The sequence below is a fragment of the Propithecus coquereli genome, unplaced genomic scaffold (assembly GCF_000956105.1).
Source record: "Propithecus coquereli isolate 6110/MARCELLA unplaced genomic scaffold, Pcoq_1.0 Scaffold223, whole genome shotgun sequence".
Lineage (NCBI taxonomy): Eukaryota > Metazoa > Chordata > Mammalia > Primates > Indriidae > Propithecus > Propithecus coquereli.
Genome location: NW_012147523.1, coordinates 417,225 through 440,821, shown reverse-complemented (window position 1 = coordinate 440,821; position 23,597 = coordinate 417,225). Strand labels below are relative to the sequence as shown.

Below are 23,597 nucleotides of genomic sequence, written 5' to 3'. Positions count from 1 at the left end.
CTGGCCCCATCTGGCCTTCTGTGGTGTCCAGTGGCACGTGGCCTATGAAGCGGGTTCAAATCCCAGCTCCTTCAGCTTGCCCGCCTTGCGATTCTGAGTGAGCTTAACGGCTCTGCGTCTCGGTTTCCCCATCTGTAAAACGGGAAGACAGTGGAACTCCCTCCTAGGGTCGTTGGAGGATTAAATGAGTTGAGTATGCAGTGCGCTGGCCCAGGGCTGACAGATTGTACTAGCTGTTGACTGAAGGGTTGTTTTACTGTCTCAGTTTTTCAGGAGTTGGCGCTGGTAAACAGTTATTGGAAGCCTGAACAAACGCTGGCACTTAGAAGCTGGGCGGGGAAGGGGAGGAGGATCAGCGTCGCCCAGCCCCTCAACCCCAAAGGCAACTGTCCCCTTCCAGGAAGGTTTCTGGCAGGAAGGAGGCTGGGGAAGGCCGGGCCTGGGGCTGGCCTTCTGTTTCGACGACAAAGGAACTGTCGCCGAGTCCTCCGGGGTGGGGGGTGGGAGGAGACGGGGGAGGGACAACCCGGGCTGCTACGCGGGGGCGAGGTGCTGGGGTCGCCCGCAGGAGAGCGCGGCAGCCCGGACCGCAGGGGGCGGCGGGACGGCGACGGTGGCGCGGACTCCCGGCGCGGCGCATGCAAATCCCCGGGCGCCGGGGCGGGGCGCAGGAAGCAGGGCGGGCCGGGCCCTGCGCCCAGGAAAGCCCCGCGCGGCGGGGGCTGGAGCAGGGCAGCCCCGGTGTCCACTTCCCGCTCGGGCGCCCGGACGGCGAATGGGGCAGCGGCGCGCAGGTAGGACCCGGGCCCTTGCGCGGCTCCGGCTCCGGGACTTCGCCCCGGGCACGCTGCGGGCGGCGGGGAAGGGCTTGGCCGCCGGCGGGGCCGCAGGCCGCGGGGACCCGGGGACAACCCGGACCCCGCTACTCTCTGCCGGCGCCCAGTTCTGTCGGTGTGGCCGAAGCGTGGCGGAGTCGGGGGCCGTCGCGCGCGCCGCCCGGACCCGTGCTGGCCCCGAGAGCTCAGCAGGCACGGTCGGTCTGTCGGGGCCTGGGCCACGCAGCCCCGCTCTCCGGGCGGTCGCTCCGTGCCCGGCGCTCACGTAGCCAGCGAGGACGGGAGAGAGGGCGGGTGCGGGAAGTCCCTAGAGCGCGGAGTTGGGCGCTACGTCAAGGAATCTGGGGAAAGGAGGCCCTTGGGCCCTCTGGGCTCCTCTTCTGAGTGTCAGATTGACCCAGTAACAGCGATCACTCACCGGGACTTATTTTATTGAAAGTATTCCCAGCCAGACCCCGAGGTAGCCTTTCCGTGGGGGGCGCGATGTATCATGGCCGTTGTACAGATGCGGTCGCCGAGGCACAGACAGCTTTAATAACTTGGTCGAGCTGACGTCCACCTGGGAAGTCGGAGAGCAGGATTTGAACCCAGGCCGTCTGAAAAGTCAGAGCCAGCTGCTTGCCACCTCTCAACAGTGTTTGTCAAACCACAGCAGAGACCAGATTCTCCAAGGGATTTGCTTAAAATGCAGTTTCCCAGGCTCTTGCCCCGAGATTCAGATTCAGTCAACCCAGGAATCTGTTGGGCGTTTTTTTTTTTTTTTGCGACAAGGTCTCACTCTGTCACGCCTGCTGGAGTAGATCACCGCAGGCTGGAACTCCCAGTCACAAGGGATCTCCTGCCTCTGCCTCCTGAGTAGCTGAGACTACACTCCCACACCCAGCTAATTTTTTGTAGAGATGGGATCTCACTGTTATGCCCAGGCTGGTATTGAACTCCTGGGTTTAAGCGACCCTCCCATCTTGGCTTGGCGTGTTTTCTTTTAAACAAAATCTGGGTTTCTTAGAATCAGGCAAGACGGGACCAGTAGTTTGCCTGCTGCTGGGACTCAGGGAATGCCCCCCAGGCCAGCACTAATCCTACTTGAGTCCTAGTCTCTGCCTTTCCCCAGCCCTCTGGGAGGTGTGACCCACTGCAGCTCTCCACTGTGGGTGACCTTTTAGGAACCCAGGGCATTTGCTGGGACACAGCAAAATTTTTTATTAAAATCCTCAGCTCCAATAGGGAAACTGAGGCTCAGGTGTATGTTTGGCCAGGGTGCCCTGCACGGTAAGAGGATTCCAGAGTCCTGTAGAAGCCTGCTAGAACTCAGCTAGCCCAACCCAGGAGTGGAGGTGACTGGTTAAGCCATGCATTCACTCGCATTCATTCAGCTCCTGCTGAGTTCGGGGTGCTGTTCTGGGCACCGGTGTTTGCCCTGTAGGGTCCCCCCTCTGGAGGAAGACTGCGACAAGGGGGATGGCAGCAGGGAGCTCTGAGGGAGGGATACACTCGGGGCTGTGGGAGCACAAGCTGGGTGATCAGCTCTTCACAAGGCAGTGGAAGGCTTCTCAGAGCGGGGGACCCCTGAGCCTGCCTTTGGCGGGCGGAGAATGGGAGGTAAAGGCACGCCAAGGAGCGGGCATGGTGTGGACGAGGCTGGGAGGTGCGAAAGCGCCCGGCGTTCGGAACCTTGTCTCGGCAAGGTGGGCCGGGCTGCATTGTGGAAGGCCTTGAATGCCATGCTGAGGAGTGTGCGTTTTACCTTTGCTGGAGCCACGAGAGTCACAGTGCAGATTCCTGGGCCCCATCCTGGACCTCTGGACCCGAACGCGGAGGGGGGTGGTGGGCAGGCAGCAGGGAAGAAGATCTGCTGATCAGCTGCCCCGGTTACAACATAGCCAGTTACCAGCAGGTTTCCAGATTCTGGGAAGTGACTCAGTGACTGGTATATTTTGTAAACACGATCCCAGGGTTGCAGAAGGCCCAGACGCGGTTGGGAGGCTGTCTGTCCCCCACGGGGTTCACAGTTTTCTGATGCTCAGAGTTTGAATAGGAACTGAAAAGAAGTGAAGTGTCAAAGAAGGGAGAAGAGAGAACCTTGTCTACACCCCTTCCTCTCCCTGCCCTACCCCAGCCGTCTGGGAGGATGGAGGAGAGTCTGAGATCAGACGGCCCCCCCCCACCCTCGACCGCCCTCGCTGGCACCTGGCAGTAGGGCAGGGACAGAAGATCCCTGGGTGCCATGCTTCCTCACGCTTGGACAATTGTGCTTTCACGAGTGTTAGTGATGTCACTTTTCGTGAGATGCCTAACACAATTTCCAACACATAGTAGGTCCACAATAAATGTGTGTGTGTGTTGTTACTTGTTGAGAGGTCTAGCGTGGAGGTGAGAGTGTGGACTCTGGAGCCAGATCGCCCAGGTTCCAATGGTGGCTTTGCCACTTCCTATGTAACTAACTTCTCAGGACCTCAGCTGCCCAATGTGTGAAATAATAGTGACTATACCACTGTAGTGATGATTAAATGAGTTAATACATGTCAAGCATACAAAACGGTGCCTGGTATGTGGTAATCAGTCTGTGTTTGTTAAATGAATCAATCTTTTTTGTTGCCTCCCATGAACCTCATTGGATAGGATGTAGTCTACCCATTTTACAGGTGAGAACACCGAGACCCAAATGTGTGCAGTGGCCTTGCCGAAGGTCCCACATCTGAGAGTGGCAGAGGGTGGAATTTGAACCTACTTTCCATCCCAGCCTGTGTTCTTTCCCACTGTGCCAGTTTGCTGGGGCGACTAAGAAGGACATGCCTCTGAGCATTCTTCGTAGCTAGCGCTGTGGAAACCTGCCCAGCCATGCTTGGCCAGACTGCCTTTGGCTGGGTTACAAGCGAGGCCAGAGGCTTGCCTGGATGTTGCATGGACTTGCCCTTGCTTGAGCGTGTGGCAGGCAGAGCACCCCAGCGGAAGCTCAAGGGTCTTGCAGAGGCTGGGGCATCCAGCAACAGACCAGCTGCATTCTTGTTGCATTTTGTCTTCAAGAAAATTGTTCTGCTTCTCTGAGCCTGAGGCAGAGAGAAGGGCACAAGCCTGAAGACAGGAGCCCCAGGTTCAAATCTGAGCTCCCTGCTTCCTAGCTGTGTGACCTGGAGGAAGTTGTTTAACCTCTCTGAGCCTCTGTTTGCTTGTCATGGGTACTTTTGGGGAAGACTGTCCATGAGATAGCTTTGTTTGTTTGTTTGTTTGGTTTTTGAGACAGGGTGGCTGGAGTGCAGTAGCATGATCACAGCTCGCTGCAGCCTCAAACTACTGGGCTCAAGCAATCCTCCTGCCTCAGCCTCCCGAGTAGCTGGGAGTACAGGTGCCCACACCATGCCTGGCTATTTTTTTTTTTTGGTAGAGACGGGGTCTTGCTATGTTGCCCAGGCTAGTCTCAAACTCCTGGGCTCAAGTGACCTCCTCCGCCTCCCAAAGTGTTGGGATTACAGGCATGAACCACCATGCCTGGCCCCATGAGATAGTTTTAATAGACACCCTGCCCATGGAAGGGGCTCAGTGATTGCCATTTCTCTGCCCATTTTGGACAGAGTCCCTTCTCCATATGCAGCACCTGGCTTCCTCATGCATTTCTTCTTCGGGTGTTTGTTGAGTGCCTATATGTGCCAGGTGCTAGTGACAGAGTGCTGGCCAAAGTCCTTGCTCTCCTAGAGCTTAGATTCTAGCCAAGAAGACAGGCAATGTACAAATAGATATATACAGATCTACAGTCTTTATCTATTATTCTGAAATCCACAAGCTCTGAATACTGAGAGTGTTTTCCTAACTCATCAGGAAGCTAAAGATGAGGCTCTGTAGAGTTTTAATCCTCCTTGGCGTGAGCGCCTGGATGTTGTGGTGCAGGGACACTGATGCGATTGAGCGCTGGGTTATGCTCCAGATCCCGCGGGGGCCGGGCGTGTCGGGTGGTGTTTTATGCAAGATGACCTTTCCATAACCTGAGTGATTCTGAATTCCGAAATGCGATCCCAGGATTTCACAGGCGAGAACGTGGACCTGCAGTGTCCCGTCGGGTGGAGACAGTGCTGGGAAGGAAAGCAAAGCCGGGTGAGGGTGGGATCAAGGAGACCCTCTCTGAGGAGGTGACATTTGAGAGGGACAAGGGGTGGAGGCCTGGGGAAGAAGAGGCCAGGTGGAGGGACCCACAGAGGATGGAAGACCCCACTTCCCGTGTTCGCCCCGCGCTCTGTGTTCACGGTTCTGTCTAAATGCGTCTGTTCTTGCCTTTCCAAGAAGTGCTGATGTCTCTGAGGTTTCAGGTTTGGCTACGACTGACTCATTCTTGCGCTAGGGGCCCCCACGGACCTCCTCGCCTCCTCTCTGTTGCCCAAGAAATCTGAGGCCTGGCTGCCCAGGATCTCCAGCTGGGCCCGCATCCGGAGAGCGGGGAGTGGGTCCTGGAGAGGGCTCTCCGCCTGGCCTTTCGAGGGTTTGGGGAACAGTTCCTGGAGGGGAGGGGCTGTCATTCTGGGTCTAAGAGCCTCCAGCCCGCAGAGCAAAATTAAAGTGCAGCAAGTACTCACATATCTTGAGTGTCAGCACCCTGCTAGGCACTCAGCCAACATGCCAGTGGCTGGGGACATGGTAGCGAGTGACCCAGAAGTGAGGGCCCTGGTGGATCCGACAGCTTTGTGGGGGCGGTGACTCCGAGGAAGTGGCTTTTGAGTTGAGACCCAAAGTAACAAGACGTGACTATGTGGGGAAATTGATCCAGGCAGTGAGAACAGCAAGTGCAAAGGCCCTGAGGTAGGACCAGGTGTGGTGTGTTTGACCCACAGCAAGGAAGCTGGTGTGGCTGGATGGAACTGAACGAGAGGGAGCGGGTAGGGATGGAGGTCAGGGAAGTAACCAGGGGCCAGATACCTGCATTATCTCATTTCACTTGTATAATAAACCTATGAGGTAGGAACTATTCTTATCCAAACGTTACAGCAGCCCAGAGAGGTTCAGTGACTTGTCCAGGGTCACACAGCCGCAAGGTGGCAGAGCAGGGCTATGGACCTGGAAGCTCCTGAGTCCTCAGTCTTCACCGCTGTGTTTAAACCCAATGACAACTCTGCTGGAAGGCTGGAGGCCACCACCACTTAGACGGATGGACTTTCTCACATTGTTGGTGTGCTCACCAGCCATGGATCTGCCCAGCGACCCTGTGAATGTGGTCAGCCTGGGATGGGTTCCTCCAAGCCCCATTTCACAGGTAATGCATTTGTTATGCAGATCATTTTACAAATGAGCCCCTTCCTCCAGTCTCAGGCAGCGAGGAAATGCCAAAGCAGAGGGGATGGAGGGAGGTGGAGGCGTGGAGATGAGTGGGTATCTTCCTCATTCCCCCAAGAGGGAAACTGAGGCTCAGGGTAGAGACTTACCTGGGTGACACAGCTCATAAGTGGCAGAGTCTGGATTCAAACCCAGGGCTGCTGGCCCAGGAGCCTATGCATTTATAACCACTGTCCTGAGCTGTCCAGCCCAAGGAATAGAGTTTAAAAGACCTACATTTCTTGGCCAGAAATAAGGGCGCATAGTCACCAAGGACCATTTTGGAGAACTCGGGGAAGCGTAAGGTTTTCCTTAAGCAGCCAGAGAAGTGTTCTGCCTTTTCAGAAGAGGAGAGTGAACTTCTCTGGGGAGGAGAAACTCCAGGTCTCTGGTCTGGGCAGCCCTCCAAGCCCACAGAGCCACAGCCTTCCAACAGTCTTCCTTCTAGAAATGGAGCGTATTTCTTCCAGAAGCCATATTTCCATAGCTGGGCAGCTCTAAGTGGGAGAAAATCTTTCCTGGGATTCAGCCAAATTAGCTTTCCAGGAGCTTCCACTTCTGGCTCTGGTACTGCCCCTTGGAGGCTGTAACCATCACCCTCCAACCCCAGTCCGATTTTTCTCTTATTCATACTACACAACTGTAGTTATTTCAGGCATTCTCCCTGACACAGGAAGTTACAAATTCAATCTGGCTTTGGACATGATTCAATTAGTCAAAGTCCCACGTAAAGCCTGGGGCCTCTGCTACAGCCTGCTTGGTTAGAGAGGAAGGAGACTATCACCTCCTTGGATCTGGAGCCCATACTTCTGTTGATGCAACCTGCAATCATACTGGTAGCAGCCACATTCCACTTAGAGCTCATATTGGGCTTGTTAGCTAAAACTTCCACGTCTCTCTTCTGCATGAGCTGCTGTCAATCAAAGTTCTTCCATTCCGAGATTCCTTGTTTGAGGCTGTTGTTTTCAGTGTTTTCTAATAAAGCTACTTCAGGCCAAAAGGCTATAATTTTTTTCTTCGAGTATTGCTTTGGCTTCATTCCACAAGTCTTGTTTCACAATGTTATTCATTGCTAAAATAGTTTATAATTTCGCTTTTGGTTTCCATTTTAAGAGATAAACTGAATTTTTTTAAGTTTTCTTTTTATTATTAAAGTCTAAATTTGGTCATTATAGTCATTGCAATCAAAATATGTGGCTATCATGTATCTATGGTATCAATGGTGGAGAATTTGTTGAGATCTTCTTTGTGGGATTTTCTGGTCATTTTTTTCCTCTTGTGTTTGAAAAGAATGTATATTTCCTGTTGAGTGTGAAATCATAGAAATATATCTATCATATCAAGCTAGCTATTATATTATTTATATTTTGTATGTTCTGTGTTTTTCTCTGCCTGATTTATCTCCCACTGTAATGGAGGCTCTGTTAATTTCTCCTTGTGTTTCTTTACGTTTTGCGCTTTATTTTTTAAGCTATGTTGTTAGGTGGATAGTCATAGAAATAGAATATGGGTTTGTGATTTTTATACCTTCTTGGCGAATTGCTCCTTTTATCAGTATAAAACAGCCACCTTTCTCTCTTAATACTTCAATGCCTTGAATTCTATATTTTGATATCAATATTCCTGTACTAATGAGCCATATGCGTTTAAAAACAACGGCGAAACTTGCACTGCAGTCTCTGCTCTAGAACCATAAGCTCGGGTGAGTCATTTTCCCTGTTGGGGCCTCAATTTCTTCATCCATAAAATGGGAATATGACCTGTCCTGCCTTTCCCTTGGGGTTTTTGTGGAAAATGAATGTAGAATGAATATGACAGGCATTGCAAATGTCCCTGTACACAGATTAGTCATTGGGTATAAATAAATGGGCTGCCATTCCAGGCAGGGAGAAAGGCGCGTACAAAGGCCTGGGGTGGGGCAGTGGCCAGTGAAGGTGAAAACATGATGAGGCAGCCAGTGAATTCACTTTAGCGACCGAGGGTGGCTGCCTCCTCACCGTGAGACAGGAGTGGTCTGGCAAGGAAAAGAATGGAGGGGCGTGGCTCACGGTTAACGGGAGTGAAAAGGACTTTGAGACAGAGGGACAGAGTTGAAGGGGGATGAAGAAGGATCAGGGTTTGACCAGGAGTGTCGTGAGAGGCATAGGAAGAGGATGTCACCGGAGAAGAGCACTGAGAGGTTGAGGAAACAGCCCAAGGGAGGTGAGAGAGTGGGGAAGTCTACGGCACGTTTGGGGACTGGGGGGGCAGGAGTAGGAGGGTGCGGGGTTCGTAAAGACTGCCCTGGGACCCGTGTCCTCCCCCAGTGAGGAGGAGGGCACGGGGCTTGCAGGATGTGTGCAGTCCTCTCTGGCACCGTGACGACACTGAGCAACACGAAGCAGGTGATGGGGCATCTCCAGCCCCGCTCTCTTCTCATCACCATGGCAACCACCAGCATCCCACAATGGGCAGGCAGTAAGATGGGCAGAAGGGTGGGAACGGTTTGAAAAGGCAGCCTTTTACCTTCGGAGGTGCTGGTGCTTGGGGTAGGCAAGGGGGTCCCATCTATGCTCCTTTTCCTCTTGTCAGGGTCCCCTGGAGTCTGAGGACAGGTGGCCCCTGCCCAGGCCACCAGCTGATGACTGTGAGCTAGATGGGGACCATAAATGTGGTACTTCAGGGGCACAGGTGTGTGTCTTAAAAATGGAATTAGTTTCCCACATTTAAACATCAGGATAACACACATAAAAATCTGGATTTCCAGCTTCTTTTGAAAAATCAAAAGACCTAGCAACGGCCAGGCCTTCATTTTCACGTGACAAAAAAGCTGCCAGAGTAGAGTGGCTGCTGTCTTTTAGGACACGTGGGCACGTGTTTGCACTTGTCCCCTCTCTGCTCATCTGGGTCCTGCGTCTGCGCCATCCCAGGTATTAGAGTTTACTCCAGAAGAGGTGGCTCTCTGTGGTCACAGGAGAGGTGGCCGTGGGCGGGAGGCAGGGAGGTAGAGGGCCGGTGGGCCCTGGAGAGGCCTGGGGGACTGAGGTATCGTTGAGCGTGGACTCGGGTGCCTTGGGGTCCCACCTGCCCTGAGGATTGGTGGTTCCGAGGTCGCTGCTGACTGCCCGGCACCTGGATCGCAGCCTCTGCTCGCCCCCTTCCCTCTCGTCTGCTTTCTTTACCTTTTCGTCATAACACACGTGCAGACGCGTGCACAGACGCGTGACGCTTCATGCATTTTCACAAAATGAGCACACGCATGTGACTCAATCAAGAGACAAAGCATGGCCAGCCTCCTGCTACTGCCGGGTCACACCCCTGTCCCCCAAGGCCACTATCCTGACTTCAACCCCAAGATCAGTCGCCTCCTTTTCAACTTCACATAAGTGGATTCAGAGTTGCCTTCTTGAGCCCAGCATCCTTCACTTAGCTCCTACCTGTGACACCCGTCTGTGCTGCTGTGACAGTTGTCATCTGCTCAAGTCTTGAAGAGTTTTTCTAGGTGCTCAGAGATGAGCCTTTGCCACCCACTCAATCAACACTGTCCCAGGTCTCTCCTTCCCAGCTATGGCCTCTTTGCCTCCTCACAACTACCCAATGAGGCAGGTGGTCCTGTTCCCATTGCACAGATGAGGAGACTGAGGCTCTGAGTGGACCCCAGCTTGCCATGGTCTCCCAGCCAGTCGGGGGGGAGTGTACACTTAGGCACAGAGTTAGGCTTCTGTGTCTTAGGTACGTTGGGTCCCTCCCCACGCAAGTGGCCCCTGTGTCTGTGAGTCCCCATCCATCTAGTAATGTCATGGAGTGAAACAGGAAGAACTCCACGGAGGGTACCCCCCACCATGTCTGTCCACATACAGAAAATGAACAGGATGTTCTTATCTGTGCCAATGTTTTGTCCTGGCTTTGGGTTTGCCCAGGGGTCAAAGTTCACTGGTAAGGGATGGGCAGTGACAGAGGGCGAATTCCAGCTCAGCTACTTCCTGCTTCATCGCCTTGGGCAATCTCTGAACTGCTGGAGGCTCAGTTTTGCCTCTGGGCAGAGGGGAACATTTGACCACATCTTCCATACTGGGCTTGCTGGGAGAAGCAAACAGTGACGTGTATAAAAAGAGAGCGAGTTTATAGGTGCTTTCTCTGTGCCAGGCACTGTACCGTGGACTCCAGAGCTGGAAGGCCTGGGTTCGAATCCTGGCCCCACCACTTACTAGCTGTGCATCCTTAGGCAGTTTCTTGTACCTCTCTGGGCCTCAGTTTCTCTGTCTCTACAATGGGGATGGTAGTAACTGCATCTGCAATGACCTTCGGACTGGTGTCAGAGTTAAATGAGTCAGGGAGAGTCATGTGCGGGTCAAGTGCTCCTGCGTAAGCTGAGGCTGGTGAGTGAAGCTGTCCAGTTGGGAGGGGTGAGACCCCCCCCCACCGGGCAGAAGGGCCCAGGGCATGGCCTGTAATGGCTGGAGGAACTGGGGACAGGCAGGGGCAATCGTGTTGATTTCTGCAGACCTCAGGAAGGAGGCCCACTGGGCTGTCACGAAGACAGAATCTAATCAGCATCCTGGCGCCAGATGCCATGTCTGCTGCTCTCAACAGTGAGTCATAATGACCAGCTCTCTGGAGGTCCGCTCCCCTGGGGTGGCCGAGTTCTGTGCCTGCATTAGCGTATTTACTCTGGGCCAGCATTTGTAGGTGTTCATCCAGCGGGGGGAGGCGGAAACTATCCCTGCCTCTGTCAGGGTGGCTGGCCAGGCTCCCCGCACACAGCCAGGGGGACCTCATTTGGTCATTCTTCGGCTCAGCAAATATTTGCGTGCCTGCTGTATGCCAGGCAGTGCGCGAGGCTCTGGGAGACAGCAGCGAACGGGATGGACACTGGCCTGGCGTGCCAGTGGGGGTTTAGCTCTAATCAGACGGCGCCTGGTGTACGATACACGGCGTGCGGAGACTGCTACGTGGGCAGACAGAGCGAGATACAGGGGTTGCAGACAGAGTGATGGAGGTCAGGTCAGCTGCGGCTCCTGAGCAGGTGGCACCTGGACACGGGTTCCTCAGGCTCAGTCTCCTCCCTTGAGCCTCCGGAATCTTCTGAAGACGGGTTTGGTTTCCAGGACCCCGGATGCCTCCCTGGGGGCTCTGTTGACCGCGTGGACTCTGTATCTGCAGCCAACATGAGTGTCCACGTTGCCGTAAAGTGGCCATTGGCCTGTGGTGACAGCCTGTCCCCAAGAGAGTTCCCCGCTCCGGGGGATCCGGCCCTGTTCTGTCCCTCGAAGGAGGTCCATGTCTCCAGCCTTCCCCTGTCCCTTTCAGTGAGCCCTCGCCCCGCTGTGCACCAGCCCCCTCTGCTTCAGCCACACGATGCCCCTTAAACCTGTCTCTAGCCCAGCCCACTAGAACGTACTAGAACATACTGCCTCCTGGGTGCCTCCGGGGCCCACCAGTCTCTTGGTCTCAACGTGTCCTCAGCGCACTGGAGCATGTGGCGTTCCCCGGCAAGTCTGCTCCTATTCCCGGCTCTCCATGGAGGCGAGGGTCCCCGCAGTCCTCCCCACTGTCCCCGCTACCCCCGCACTGGTCATCGGCACGCCCTGCCGCCTCCCCTTCCCAGGCTGCCCCTCTTCACCAGCTCCAGCAGCACCACTATCATCAGAGCTGCGCCTCTCCTGCTCAGTAGCCTTCAGTGGCTCCCCACTGCCCTGGGGACAGAGTCTGCGTCTGTCACTGTGGCCTGGCAGACTGTGCTGTCCCTGGCCCTGCTGACCTCTCTGCTGCTGAGGGCCCAGCTTATAAGGCAGGAAGTGGGCCAGGCCCTCCCTCCTGCCTGGTTATTCACTCCTCTTCCATTGTCCCTTCCTTCTACCCCTCCCTCTCTTAGGAACCTTCAGAATCTGTAAAATGGGTTTAATAATTGTACTTAGCTCATCAGGAGGTCTTAAAGCACCTAGACCCATGTCTGGCGCCAAGGAAGCCCTGTGTAAGTGTTAGAATAAGAGTAAAGTAGAACGCACATGATCATTCATTGAGTGTCTGCTGTGTGCGGGCACCAGGCTGGGCGTTCTGGTCGCAGAGCGGGAGATGTGCTCCCTGCCCTCCTGGAGTCCCCAGTGCCTTTGGACGTGTAGATACTGATCCCTCCCTCTCCGCTCGGCCCTGTTCCTTCCTCTCCAGGCACCCATCCCTCCCCTCGCCCGGGAACTCTGTACCTCTCCCTGGAGAAGCTTGGCCTCCAGGACCAGGGAGGGTCTCCCCGCCTGCCCCCACTCGCTGATGAAGCTGTGCCCTTCGCGGGCCTGTTTCCCACACTGTTGCCCCCCCACACACCAGTGTCCCCCTCCCCCAGCAGCCCACGTCCACCCCATCTTGGTAAAGGCCCTGGAGTCACTCTGTCATTCTTGAGTCCTGTCTGCCCTCCTGTTCTCTCACCCACCCCCGCAGCTCCACCTTCCACACGGATCCGGGATTCAACCCTTTTTCCCATCCCCGCCCCGAAAGCCCGCTGAGCCTATCCCTGGGCAGTACACCTCGCTGGTCCCCGCTTCTGCCCTGGCGGCCCCACAGGCCTCATTGTGTCACTTCTCTGCTCAGAACCCCCAGTAACTTTCTGCCTCACTCAAACATTTGTTAAGAAAGGAATGAGTGAATGAATGAATGAATGAATGGCCTACTTGCATCTGTAACAGCTGGCGCATAGTACGTGCTGGAAAGCGCCTGCGGTCAGAGTGCATGAGGGCGCGAGCGAGGGGGGCACTGGGGAGCCATGGCAGGCCACTGCTCCTCGCTCCAGGTGGCAGCAGAACCAGCCTGCGCCACCCACTGGGGCTGGGGCAGGCAGGCAGAGCCCAGGCCGTTCTGGGGCCCTGGCCTGGCCTGCCTCACCGACCAGGGCGGGGCTGCTGATGTGGCTGCCAGTTCTGGGAACCCCAGTTCTGGGAAGGCCGCTGCCCCAGGAAGAAGTGTGTCCCTGGCCCCCTGCCAGGCCAGCCCAGCTGTTCCAGAGGCCAGAGGAAGCTCCAGGGCTGCCTCTTGTAAGTACCGTGCGCTCGCCGATTGCGCCACTGCGGCTGCGGCTCCGGGCCAGCTTTATGGTGGAGTTTCAGGGTCCCTGGCTCCGGACGCCCCTGCTGCCCCCAGCTTCCTCTCCACATGCCACTTGTCACAGGGCTGACTGCTTCTTGTCTGCAGAAACAGCCCCCCCTTCAAGCTGGGTTTTCGGCCAAGAAGAAAGAAGAGGAGGTGGCTTGTACATCCCTCTGGGCTCGGGGAGAGCCCTGCCAGGTCATTTCTGGACTGCCACTGGCTTCTGACATTTCAAGACTCACTGCTTAGCCTGCCCTGAAATTTTTTAAAGTAGCGAGTTAAGAGTTTTCCTGCCAGCAGGCGTGCTTTCCCAGCCCAGCTGCTTCTGTTCACTTCCTGGCGCAGGCTTTCCCCGACTTCGCCTGCTTCCCAACTCTGTGACCTTGGCCTTGTCACTTGCCTCCTCTGGGGTTCAGGCCAATGGGGCGCCCCTGGCCAAAGTCCCAGGGTCTCCGGGACTGTATTTCAAGAAGCAGCAAACACAGTGGTTAATTAAGCACATGGATTCTGGAGAGAGACTGCCTGAGTTCAAATTCCAGCTCTGTGATCACCAGCAGCTGCTCTAACCTCTCTGTGCCTCAGTCTCCCCATCTGTGAAATGGGGATGTGAATGGCCTCCTAGGGTCGTTGGGAGAACTAAATTGATTAATATATTGTAAGCACTTAGAGCAGTGCCAGGCCACAGGATAAGCAGTATATGCAATTATTATGGGCAAAAGCTTAGTACCTCGTCTGTGTTTAAAAATAGATTATTGAATTTGTTATTGCTGAATTTCAGCCACTCATTCATTTAATAGATGTTTATCAAGCACATGCTTTGCATATGTCAGGCACTGTTTTAGACACTGGGGCTAAAGCAATGAGCAGGGCAGACATTATGTCTGCCCTAGTGGAGCTGGCATTCTCACGGCGGGAGATAAACTACATATATAGACAAGTACATAATTTAAATTACAGGTTACCTTTACACTCCCAGCGTCAAGAGCTAGTAGCATATTGAGCGTAGCCATTTCATAGCCTCCTGCTACGGAATGCTTCTTTTGTGAGTCATTCATGTCCTTTTTCCTATTTTTCTTAAAGGGATGTTTGTCTTACTGATTTGTAAGATCTCTTTATATATTAAGGCCATTAACCCTTTATAATGCAAATCGCTACCTTTTTCTAGTCCTTTGCTTGCTTTCTATTTTTTATGGCATGTTTTGATCTAGGGAAGTTGAAAACATTTTTGCAGTCACATCTTTCCATCTTTGTCATCGGCATCCTGAAATAAAATAAACATTCACACATGTAACCTCACTAATCTGATTAGAGATGGTGATAAGTAGAGCGGCAGAAAGAAACAGAGTACAATGATAAGAGGTCACAGGGAAGGGAAGGGCCCTCATTAGATGGGGAACGGGGGGGGGGGGCAGGGAAGGCTTCTGAAATGTTTCTGGTGCCAAGACTCAGAGGGAGGAAAGGGCTGGGAGTGATTCGGAGGGCGCAGAGCGGCGCTAGGAGGGAAAGTCCGAGGGGTAGCAGAGGCCAGACCATCGGGGGCTTGGATTTTTTTTTTCATTTTTTTAAATTAAACTTTTTATTTTTCAGTCAATTATAGATTCACATGCAGTCGTAAGAAATAATAGAGAGATCCCCTATCCTCTCAGTTTCCCCCAAGGGCAACATCCTACAAATCCTAGTACAATATCACAGCCGGGATATTGACATGGATAAGTCCCCTGGCCTTGTTCCGGTTTCCCTGGATCTGCTTGTATGTATGGTGCATGTTTGCGTGTGTGTGTATTTGGTTCCGTGCGCAGGTTTGGTATCCACCAGCACAGCCAAGCGCAGCACAGTTCTGTCGTCGCGGGGATCCCGCGTGTTGGCCTTTTATAGCCACACCCAGCTCCCTTCCCCAACCCCTGGCAGCCACTAGCTGTTTTCCATTTCCATAGTGTTGTGACTTCAGGAATGTTACATAAATAGAATCACACAGTGTGTACTCTTTTGGAATTGGCCTTTTTCCCTGGGGTGCGGGGGCGGGTGGAACCTGGATTCTGTTCTGAGTCAGAGATGCTCCTTCCTCTTTGATGAGCTGTGGACCCCTGGGGATCTGTGACCCCCCACCCACCGCCAGCCCGGCCCCACCCCCAGGGAAGAAGCCCTTCAGGAGCCAGCAGCTGTTGAATGGTGGGAGCTGGCAGTTTAGGGCCCCAGCTGGGATTTAAAATGACACTGGCTGCGGCGTGGAGAAGAGGCAGGGTGACCCAAGTCTGCAGTGATGGCTGACTGCCCCCACCCCACGAGACTTCTCTCAGCCCCAGAATGAGTTTTTGAGACATTTGCCACTCCCTGCTCAGAGACCCTCAGAGGCTGCCCACTGCTTAGAGGAGGGGCCTTTGACCCCGAAACCTCACTTGGGCTTCGGAGGATTTGTGAGCTCCTAAAATGGAACGCAGAATTAAATGTGTGCACTTTGCTAGAGAGAGGGTTTGGAGTTTGCATCAGATGTCAGTGACCCCAAAACTTTAGGGACTTTGGCTTCTAGACAGATGGTTAAGAGCCAAAGCTCTAGAGCCCAAGTGCTGGGTTCAAACCCCAGGACTGTCACAACTGTGTGATCTTAGGTGGATCATTAACCTTTCTGTGCCTTGGTTTCTTCATCTGAAAATGGGGAAAATAATAGTACTTACTTCATGGGGTATTAAATGCATTCCTATATGTACAAGGTTTAGAAGAAAACTCGGTATGTGGTAAATACTGATTGTTAAGTAAATGATGAGGCTGCCAGATGTAGGAGGGCAGACCTTTTTAGGTAAAGACTTTTCTAGTTTCTCTGAGATACTCAGGCCCTCTCTGTGTTGGTTGTCATCACAACAGTATTTCTTCCAAAGGGATGAACAGGTGTGGTCAGGCACTGCTTCCTCCCTTGTCCTGGATCTCATACCTCTGTTAATATGACCTCAGGTGACTTTTTTTTTAAGCTGCTGCCTCACCATTGGCTCATGGGGATTTTGCAGACACTAAAATCCCCGGGCCTTTTCTGCTGCTCAGACAGGCTTTCTGGTCCTATGCTTGGACAACTGATGTTTGAAATTGACCAGCAGGGTAGCCAGCTCTTCCCAACTCATTGCATTTCATCCCGTTGGGTTCCGCCTGCGGTTCTAGGAGAAGAAGTTGAAGGAACTGATATTGGGATGCACTTGGACTCAGAAGCAGACAGACCTGGCTTCTGATTCTAGCTCTGCCCTCTTGCCAGCTGTGGGACCTGGTGGGCAAGTTACTTGACCTCTCTGGCCTCAGTTTCCTTAGCTAGAAAGTAGGGATAACAACCTGTCTTGCAGGGTTCTCAGGTGGATTAAATAAGGTAATACTTCTAAAGCACTTAGCAAAGGGTCACGTACAACACAAGTGCTAGACAAACAGGAATTTGTTTACACAAAGCCTCGGCTCAACGTAAGGAAGCTGTTTCCGATAGTTAGGTTCTGCTCAGCCATGACCTGGGAGTGAGTGCTCCGTCCGTGGAGGGGTGCAAGCAGAAACTGGCAACATGTCAGAGATGGGGTGTTTGCAGGGCATCGCTGGCTAGGTTGGCAGGTGAGCTAAGCAGGTAACCCCTGAGACCCTTTCCAACACGTCAGGAACCCCATGATTCAGAGTGCGAATCATTTCCTCTTGCCACGTACTTGACGAGGATCACCTGGCAATTATTCCTTTTAATTCCTTGCTCTTCTGCTCTTTGTCCTTTGTTCCCTCGCTGTGCAGGGAGGCCTCTTCTCTCACTGCATCTGTGGCATGATTTGCCCTGAAATGTGGCACCCACACATCCCGAGAAGCTAGCCGGGGTGCGTGTGCGTGTACGTGTGTGTGCGTGTACGCGTGTGTGCGTGCACGGGCTTGCACATGTCTGGCTGTGCCCTCCACAACGGATCATAGAACAGCCCTGACGGTGCTGGGATGTTTTAGTTGACCCTAACTGGGTTGCTTGACTCCCTTTTCCCCCTTTGGAGGACTTCACCGCAAAAGTCCTTCTGCTGTGTGACCTTCATAGACATCTTAGCCTCTCTGCTTTTCTTTATTCAAAATTGAGGCTAAAGGGACACCTTTGCTATCTTTGCCACAGGATGCTGTGGGCATCTGTGAACTTGTGAGAGTGAAAGTCACTGGGACTTTGCAGAGGAAACCGACATCAGGGACCCACCCCCGACTCCCACTCCTCCTCCCTTGATCTTCACTGCAGCCCTCGGCGAGGCAGACGAGTCCGGGCTTTGAGCAGATGCCAAGCCTCCCCTAGGGAGAGCTTTCTAGCCTCATGCTGAGCCCGTGTGGGGTCCCATATCCTGTCCAAAATGAGTATATTCAGCAGACAGTTACTGAGCATGTGCTGTATGCCAGACACCGTCTAGGCACGAGGGACTCGGCAGTGAACAAGACAAACCCAGGTCCTCAGGATGGCGGACAGTCTGCAAAAGAACAATTCTCCCACACTTCCCTTGTCTTTTGCACCCGTGGCACTTTTGGAAGCGTACAGGCGGGTTCCTTTCCAGACCGTCCCTCAGTTTAGGTCTGATGGTTCCCCATGACTTACGCGTCTGTGGCAGGGACGTCAGAGAAGTGACGCCGTGCTCTCCTCAGGGCATTGCTGCAGAGAGCGCGTGACGTCGATCTGGGCCATTCCTGGGGGTTGGCTTGGATCACTGGGTTAAGGTGGTGTCTGCGGGTTTCTGTGTTGTACAGTTAAGGAATATGTGTTTTGACTCATTAATTAATAAGTAACCCACTGTAGTTCTTCAGGGAGATACTTTCAGGCTGCTGCAGTGGAATCGAGCTCGCCCTTCTCTCCCATGTGTGCGTCCGCATCGCCACAGATTTCTGGACTTCAACTCCGAGGCTTACAATTGGGTTATTTATTTATATGATACAAGTATTTCGATGCTCAAATCGCGTCCACTTCGACCAGTTCGAGCCGGCTCCTGCGTCTTTTTTGTCGCGTCCCCATCATCCTTTGAGCACCTTCGTACTTTCTGGCACAGGAATTCCAGGCTCGTCCCGGAACTTCAGGTCCTTTCCTGTCTCCTGGAATCGGCCATTTCTCTAAGCAGCTCTGGCTCCTTTCAGAGCAGAACAGTGTTTAGCAGCCAAGACCTGGGTGCTAGGACGCCCCGGGATCAAATGCTGCGAAGGACGCTGGATCGGACCCTCGACTTGGACGGGGGACGTTGTTGAGGCAGTTGTGAAACATACATCGGGTCCGTGGATTAGACGGCAGTGACACATCGAGGTCGGTTTCCGGATTTCAGTGGTTGTATTGCGGCTATGCAGAGAATGTCCTTGTTCTTCTGATATGCATCAGTCTTGGGGGGTAGTTTACTGATTATGGAACTACATGTGTGTATATACGTGTCTCGTATACACACGGTCCTCAACAATGACGGGGTTATGTTTCGATAAACCCGTCGTAAGATGGTAATATCATAAGTCAAAAATGCACTTAACACGTCATTCCCGTATCAAAGAAACAGAAGCCAGAGCTCCACAAGATAGAGAAACTCTCTTAATGGGGCATAGCTACCAACTAACAGAACTAGGCCTGGGAGCCGCTTTTTTAGAATGAGACTCCAAGACAGAGACCCAAGCGGGGAGCGAGGGACGGGCGCTTGAAGTTGCAGGAATTATAACCTAGTGCGTTGCTGTTTAGAGGGAATTTGCTGTCATGCGCCGGGAGTGTTGGGGAAAACAGTGCACACTTGTTGATTCCGTGGGATGCTACTGCTGAAAAAATTCTTTAATCGTAATACTTGGTGCTGTGGTCTGAATGTGTTCCCCCCAGATTCATATGTTGAAACTTCGTCCCCAGCGTGATAATATTAAGAGGTGGGGCCTTTTGGGAAGTGTTGGTCGTGAGGGCTTTGCCCTTATAAAGAGGCTCAAGGGAGCGTGTTTGCCCCTCCGACATGTGAGGACGCAGCAACAAGCTGTCATCTATGAGGAACAGGCCCTCCCCAGACACCGAGTCTGCTGGTGCCCTGATCTGGGACATCGCAGGCCCCAGAACTGTGAGCAGTAAATTTCTATTCTTTATAAATGACCCAGTCTCAAGTGTTTCTGCTACAGCAGGCTGCATAGACTAAAATACTGGTAACGTGACTTGAGGATTTATTGTGTTCCGGTCACTGTTTAAGGGCTCTACACGTGTTAGCTCACTTGATGCCCGCAACACCGCAGTGAGATGGGGCCATTGTTAGCCCCACTTTACAGATTAGGAAACTGAGGCACAGAAGCACAGCTCTCTCAAGGTCCACATCTAGTAAGTGACAGAGCAGGTATTTAAGCTTAGGGGAATCATCAGAGAAATGCATGGAGATGGTTCTCCAAGAAAGAGCATTTGAGTGTCTCTTGGGACAGGGAGTCCATGCTCAGCTCTGGGCTTTGTGGGTCTGGGTGGTGTTTCGTGGTTGTGGAGAGAGCTCGGTGGACACGGAGGACCCACTGTCAGCAGAGACTCCGATGGCCAGGGCGTGGGAGGGTGGCGGATTGAGTGAGGCGAGCCCTGCGGAACCACAGGTCAACACTAACCTGCCCGCGTTCTCTCAGCAGGTGCCTTCGCATCTACCAATGGGGCGGCTTTGCTCTGGGCTCCTGTTCCCTGTGAGCTGCCTGATCCTGGCGCAGGTGACAGGCTCCGGTAAGTCACCACCTCTCCATCATTCATCTGTTGACTGTTGACTACGTGCCAGGGGCCTGGGCTACATCAGTGAACACAGCTAAGTTCCTGGCCTTGCAGAGCTTTCATTGTAGGGGGAGGGGACAGCCGGTGACAAATGGTTTGATTACATAAATTCTAAAGATTGTTAGAAGGTGACGGGAAAAGAACTCAGAACAGAGGAAGGGGGGCTTGGGGAAGCTGGTGGGGTGGGGGATTGCAAGTTAAAATAGGGTGGTCAGGGAAGGCACTGCAGTGCCCACTGAGCCAGCCCGGGGTGAGGGCACCGTGCAGATATGCGGGGGGCGGGGGGAGGTGCGTTCTTGGCAGAGGCCCTGCACTGAGCGGGCGGGGAGGAGGAGGGTGGGCAGGAGGCAGGAAGGGGGGGCAGTGAAGTAGCAGAGCAGCCAAATCAAAAAGGACCTTGCAGGGTTTGAGCAGAGGAGCAATGTGATCTGTTATGTTAAAAAGGGGCCTGCCCTGGGTCAGCGGATGTGAGAGGCTTCTGGATCCTTCTGGAAGGTAGATTTGAGGACAGATTGGGATTGTGGTGAGAGAGAGAGGCATGTCAAGGACGGCTCCGAGAGTCCTGCCCTGAGCCACAGGGAAGGATGCGGTTGTCCTTTCGGAGGCACAGGAGGCCGCGGGAGGAGCAGGCGTTGGGGGAGGGACGGGAATCAGGAGTTACTTTGGAGCATGAGATGAACTTGGAGCATTTATTCGGTATCTCAGGCCACTCCTTATCAATGTGCTTATTGAGATGGATCAAATGCAAACTGAGGGCAGCGGGGCCTACCGCTGAGCGGGGGAGCAAGAAAGCCTGAGGGGCAGGGCTGGGTGGTCCAGCGCCCAGTGTGCACACTTCGAGTCCCCGTCCCCGTGGCCACCCCGCAGCCGGGAGGCGGCTGAAAGAAGGACTCCCAGCATCTCCCCTGCCCATCCATCTCCTCTCTCCTCTTGGCCAAACCCGACCGGAGGCCCGAGAACGAGGGCAGCTGGGTGGTGAAGACCGTGGGGGCAGCATCCGAGCACCGAGGGGCAGGGCGTGGGCGCCAGCACCGCCAGCTCTAGGGCAGATGCTTGTAGCGGTGGAGAGGCGCTCCTTACGTGGCTGCATTTGTGTCCTTTGGTTTGGCCAAGGGCAAGTGGTCAAGTTCGTGTAAGACACAGATGCATGAGGTTCATTCACCCCTAACAGATCCTGCACCCAGAGGCATTCCTTTGGCTTCAGGAATCACCCTGCCGCCCTGGTCCCGGCCCCAGCTCTGAGGGAGTTGGCACATGACTTTGCCTGGGACTGTGGTTTTGTTGTTTTGTGCCCTGGTCTCCTTGGTCCTATTTGGGGCAGTTTCCCACCCGCCTCAGCGGCACGAGTCACGTGTTGGGCTCCCGGCTGCTCAGAGCGCCCCTGTGTCTCCCCAGGGAGTGTGGAAGTCCTGCTCCAGCCCACCTGCCTCTCCGACTACATCAGCGTCTCCACCTGTGAGTGGAAGATGGACCGGCCCACCAACTGCAGTGCTGAGCTCCTCCTGTCCTACCAGCTGGAGTTTCTGACACCCCAGTAAGCTTGCGCTGCGGCTGGGGATTTGGGGAGATTGTGTCCAAGGGGCTTGCCCAGGAGTTGGCCAGGGCCGGGCATTGGAGTGCCTGGTGCCAGCTGTGGTTTGCTGTGGCTTATTGGGTGCCATGTTAGAGGTGAGGTCACAGCTTAGGGAGGTGGGCATGTGGATGTGGCTAGAATATTGGACTAGACCAGCGATTCTCACACTTTTTAGTCTCAGAACCCTTTGCACACTTAAAAAGTAGTGAGGACCCAAAAAGCTTTTGTCCAGGTAACTTGCCTTCTTTGATATTTACCTAATCAGAACTTAAAGCTGAGAAATCTTAAATCACAACCTGCAAGCCCATATTCAACAAGTCATCAGAGCAATGACGTCATTACGTCATGCAGCCTCTGGAAGACTCCACCACATGCTTATTATGAAAATAGTTTGAGCTGGTGGAGCCCTGGAGCACGCTTGGAGAACCACTGTACCAGACCATTGATCGGGGCTACGGTGTTGGCAGTGGAGTTCACTGTGATGGTGGATGGACCACGGGACGTGGGGTTGGTGTCAGGTGGTTCGCTGGGCTATTCCATGGTTCCCAGGGTGTTCTGTTACAGTGGTGCCCATGACATGGTTGGGTACACAAGGCACGCAGTTACGGGGCATGCGGGGGCTATGTGGCACACCAGCACATAGGGTACACTGATGGAAGAGGTATTCCAATCCACAGTTACGCAAAGGCAGATGGGCTGTGCTTTATTTAGTCCGTTGGCTTAGACCAGGGATTGGTAAACTATGGCCCATGGGCCAAATCTGGCCCACTACCTGTTTTTGTAAATAAAGTTTTATTGGAACATAGCCATGTGCATTCATTTACATATTTACATATTTACATCAGCAGAGTTGAGTAGTTGCAACAGAAACTGTATGGCCCTCAAAGCCTAAAATATTTACTATTTGGCCTTTTACAGAAAAAGTTTGCTGTGAGATATGAGTTGGCTGTTGGAGGTGGCACATTGGGATTATGCTGTGGGTGCACGGGGTCCATGCGTGGGCGGCATGCCAAGGTGTGCCTCAGTCCACTGTGCACCGGCACGAACCTTGCCACGCAGAGAACACGGGCACGGGCAGTGTTGTTATAAATTAATTAGTACCACTGATTCTTCCCTTCCACTGGCTTTTAGGGACACGCTAAGTCCCAAGACCAGGGTCTGCAGCTAGGGGCACACGAGGAGAGTTCATGGTGGGCATGCTGAGGGGCTGTAGCCGGCAAGAGAGACAACCTTAGTCCTCTGTCCCCACCACACCCTGGCCACTCTCAAGCCCCCAGATGTGTCCTCAGGTCAGGATGACCAGGAAGCTGGAAGAGTGTGCAGTTCCTTGAGGCACGTCCTGGGCACAGCCATGGGTCACAGCCAGCCTGCACGTGCCCAGCCTCACCCAGCCCCTGTGTCTGCAGAACCCAGACGTGCGTCCCTGAGAACAGCGATGGCGCGGGCTGTGTGTGCAACATGCTCATGGACAACGTGGTTGGAGCGGACACCTACAAGCTGCACCTGTGGGCTGGGCAGCAGCTGCTGTGGACTGGCTCCTTCAAGCCCAGCGAGCATGGTGAGGGGGCGTGGGGGTGCGGGTGCTCACCTCAGGGACAGGGGAGGCAGGTCCAAGTAGCAGGAGGAAGCTGCCTGCATTTTCCCAGAACTGATGGGTCTCCTGCCCCTTTCCGGGCCTCACTCCTCCCATCTTCCAAGTGGGGCTGGGCTCAGTAACATGTCGAGCCGCCTTTCCCTGAGCTACTTTAACTTCCCGCATGTACGTGCCCAGGGAGGCGTGTTGAGATGAGATATACTCGATGGAAGGCGCGTTTGCTGAAGACCGAAAACTGAACCGGGAACAGTTCTTCCACCTTTTGTTGACTTGGCAGCTGCTGCTTCTTCAGATGGTCTTGACCACGGAACGCTGACCTTATCTGGGCACCCACAGTGCCTGCAGGAACTCCCTAGAAGCTTGCCTGGGGTGTAGTGACAGGAGTTTAAAACACCACTCATTGCTGTGTGACCTTGGGCAAGTCACTACCTCTCTGAGCCTCAGTTTCTGGAAGAGAGTTATTATCCCCATTTTGCAGTTGAATAAACTGTATTTCTGAGAAGGCAGGTAGCCCACGGCAGGGCAGCAGAGGCA

The 23,597-nt window shown here is 53.8% G+C and overlaps 1 protein-coding gene across 2 annotated transcripts in view; it reads left to right on the top strand.

Annotated features, from left to right (window-relative positions):
• The first annotated feature begins 532 nt into the window (after positions 1-532).
• IL4R (interleukin 4 receptor) overlaps positions 533-23,597 on the top strand; it is a 37,411-nt gene continuing 14,346 nt past the window's right edge. The window contains exons 1-4 of one of the 2 annotated variants that reach the window (XM_012645006.1): positions 533-794; positions 19,764-19,851; positions 21,292-21,430; positions 22,876-23,027. In XM_012645006.1, the coding sequence (XP_012500460.1) occupies positions 639-794; positions 19,764-19,851; positions 21,292-21,430; positions 22,876-23,027 (535 nt within the window). In that variant the 5' untranslated portion in view covers positions 533-638. Of the gene's footprint in view, positions 795-13,305; positions 13,386-19,763; positions 19,852-21,291; positions 21,431-22,875; positions 23,028-23,597 lie in introns of those variants that run through there. The other variant, XM_012645005.1, reaches the window with a different exon arrangement.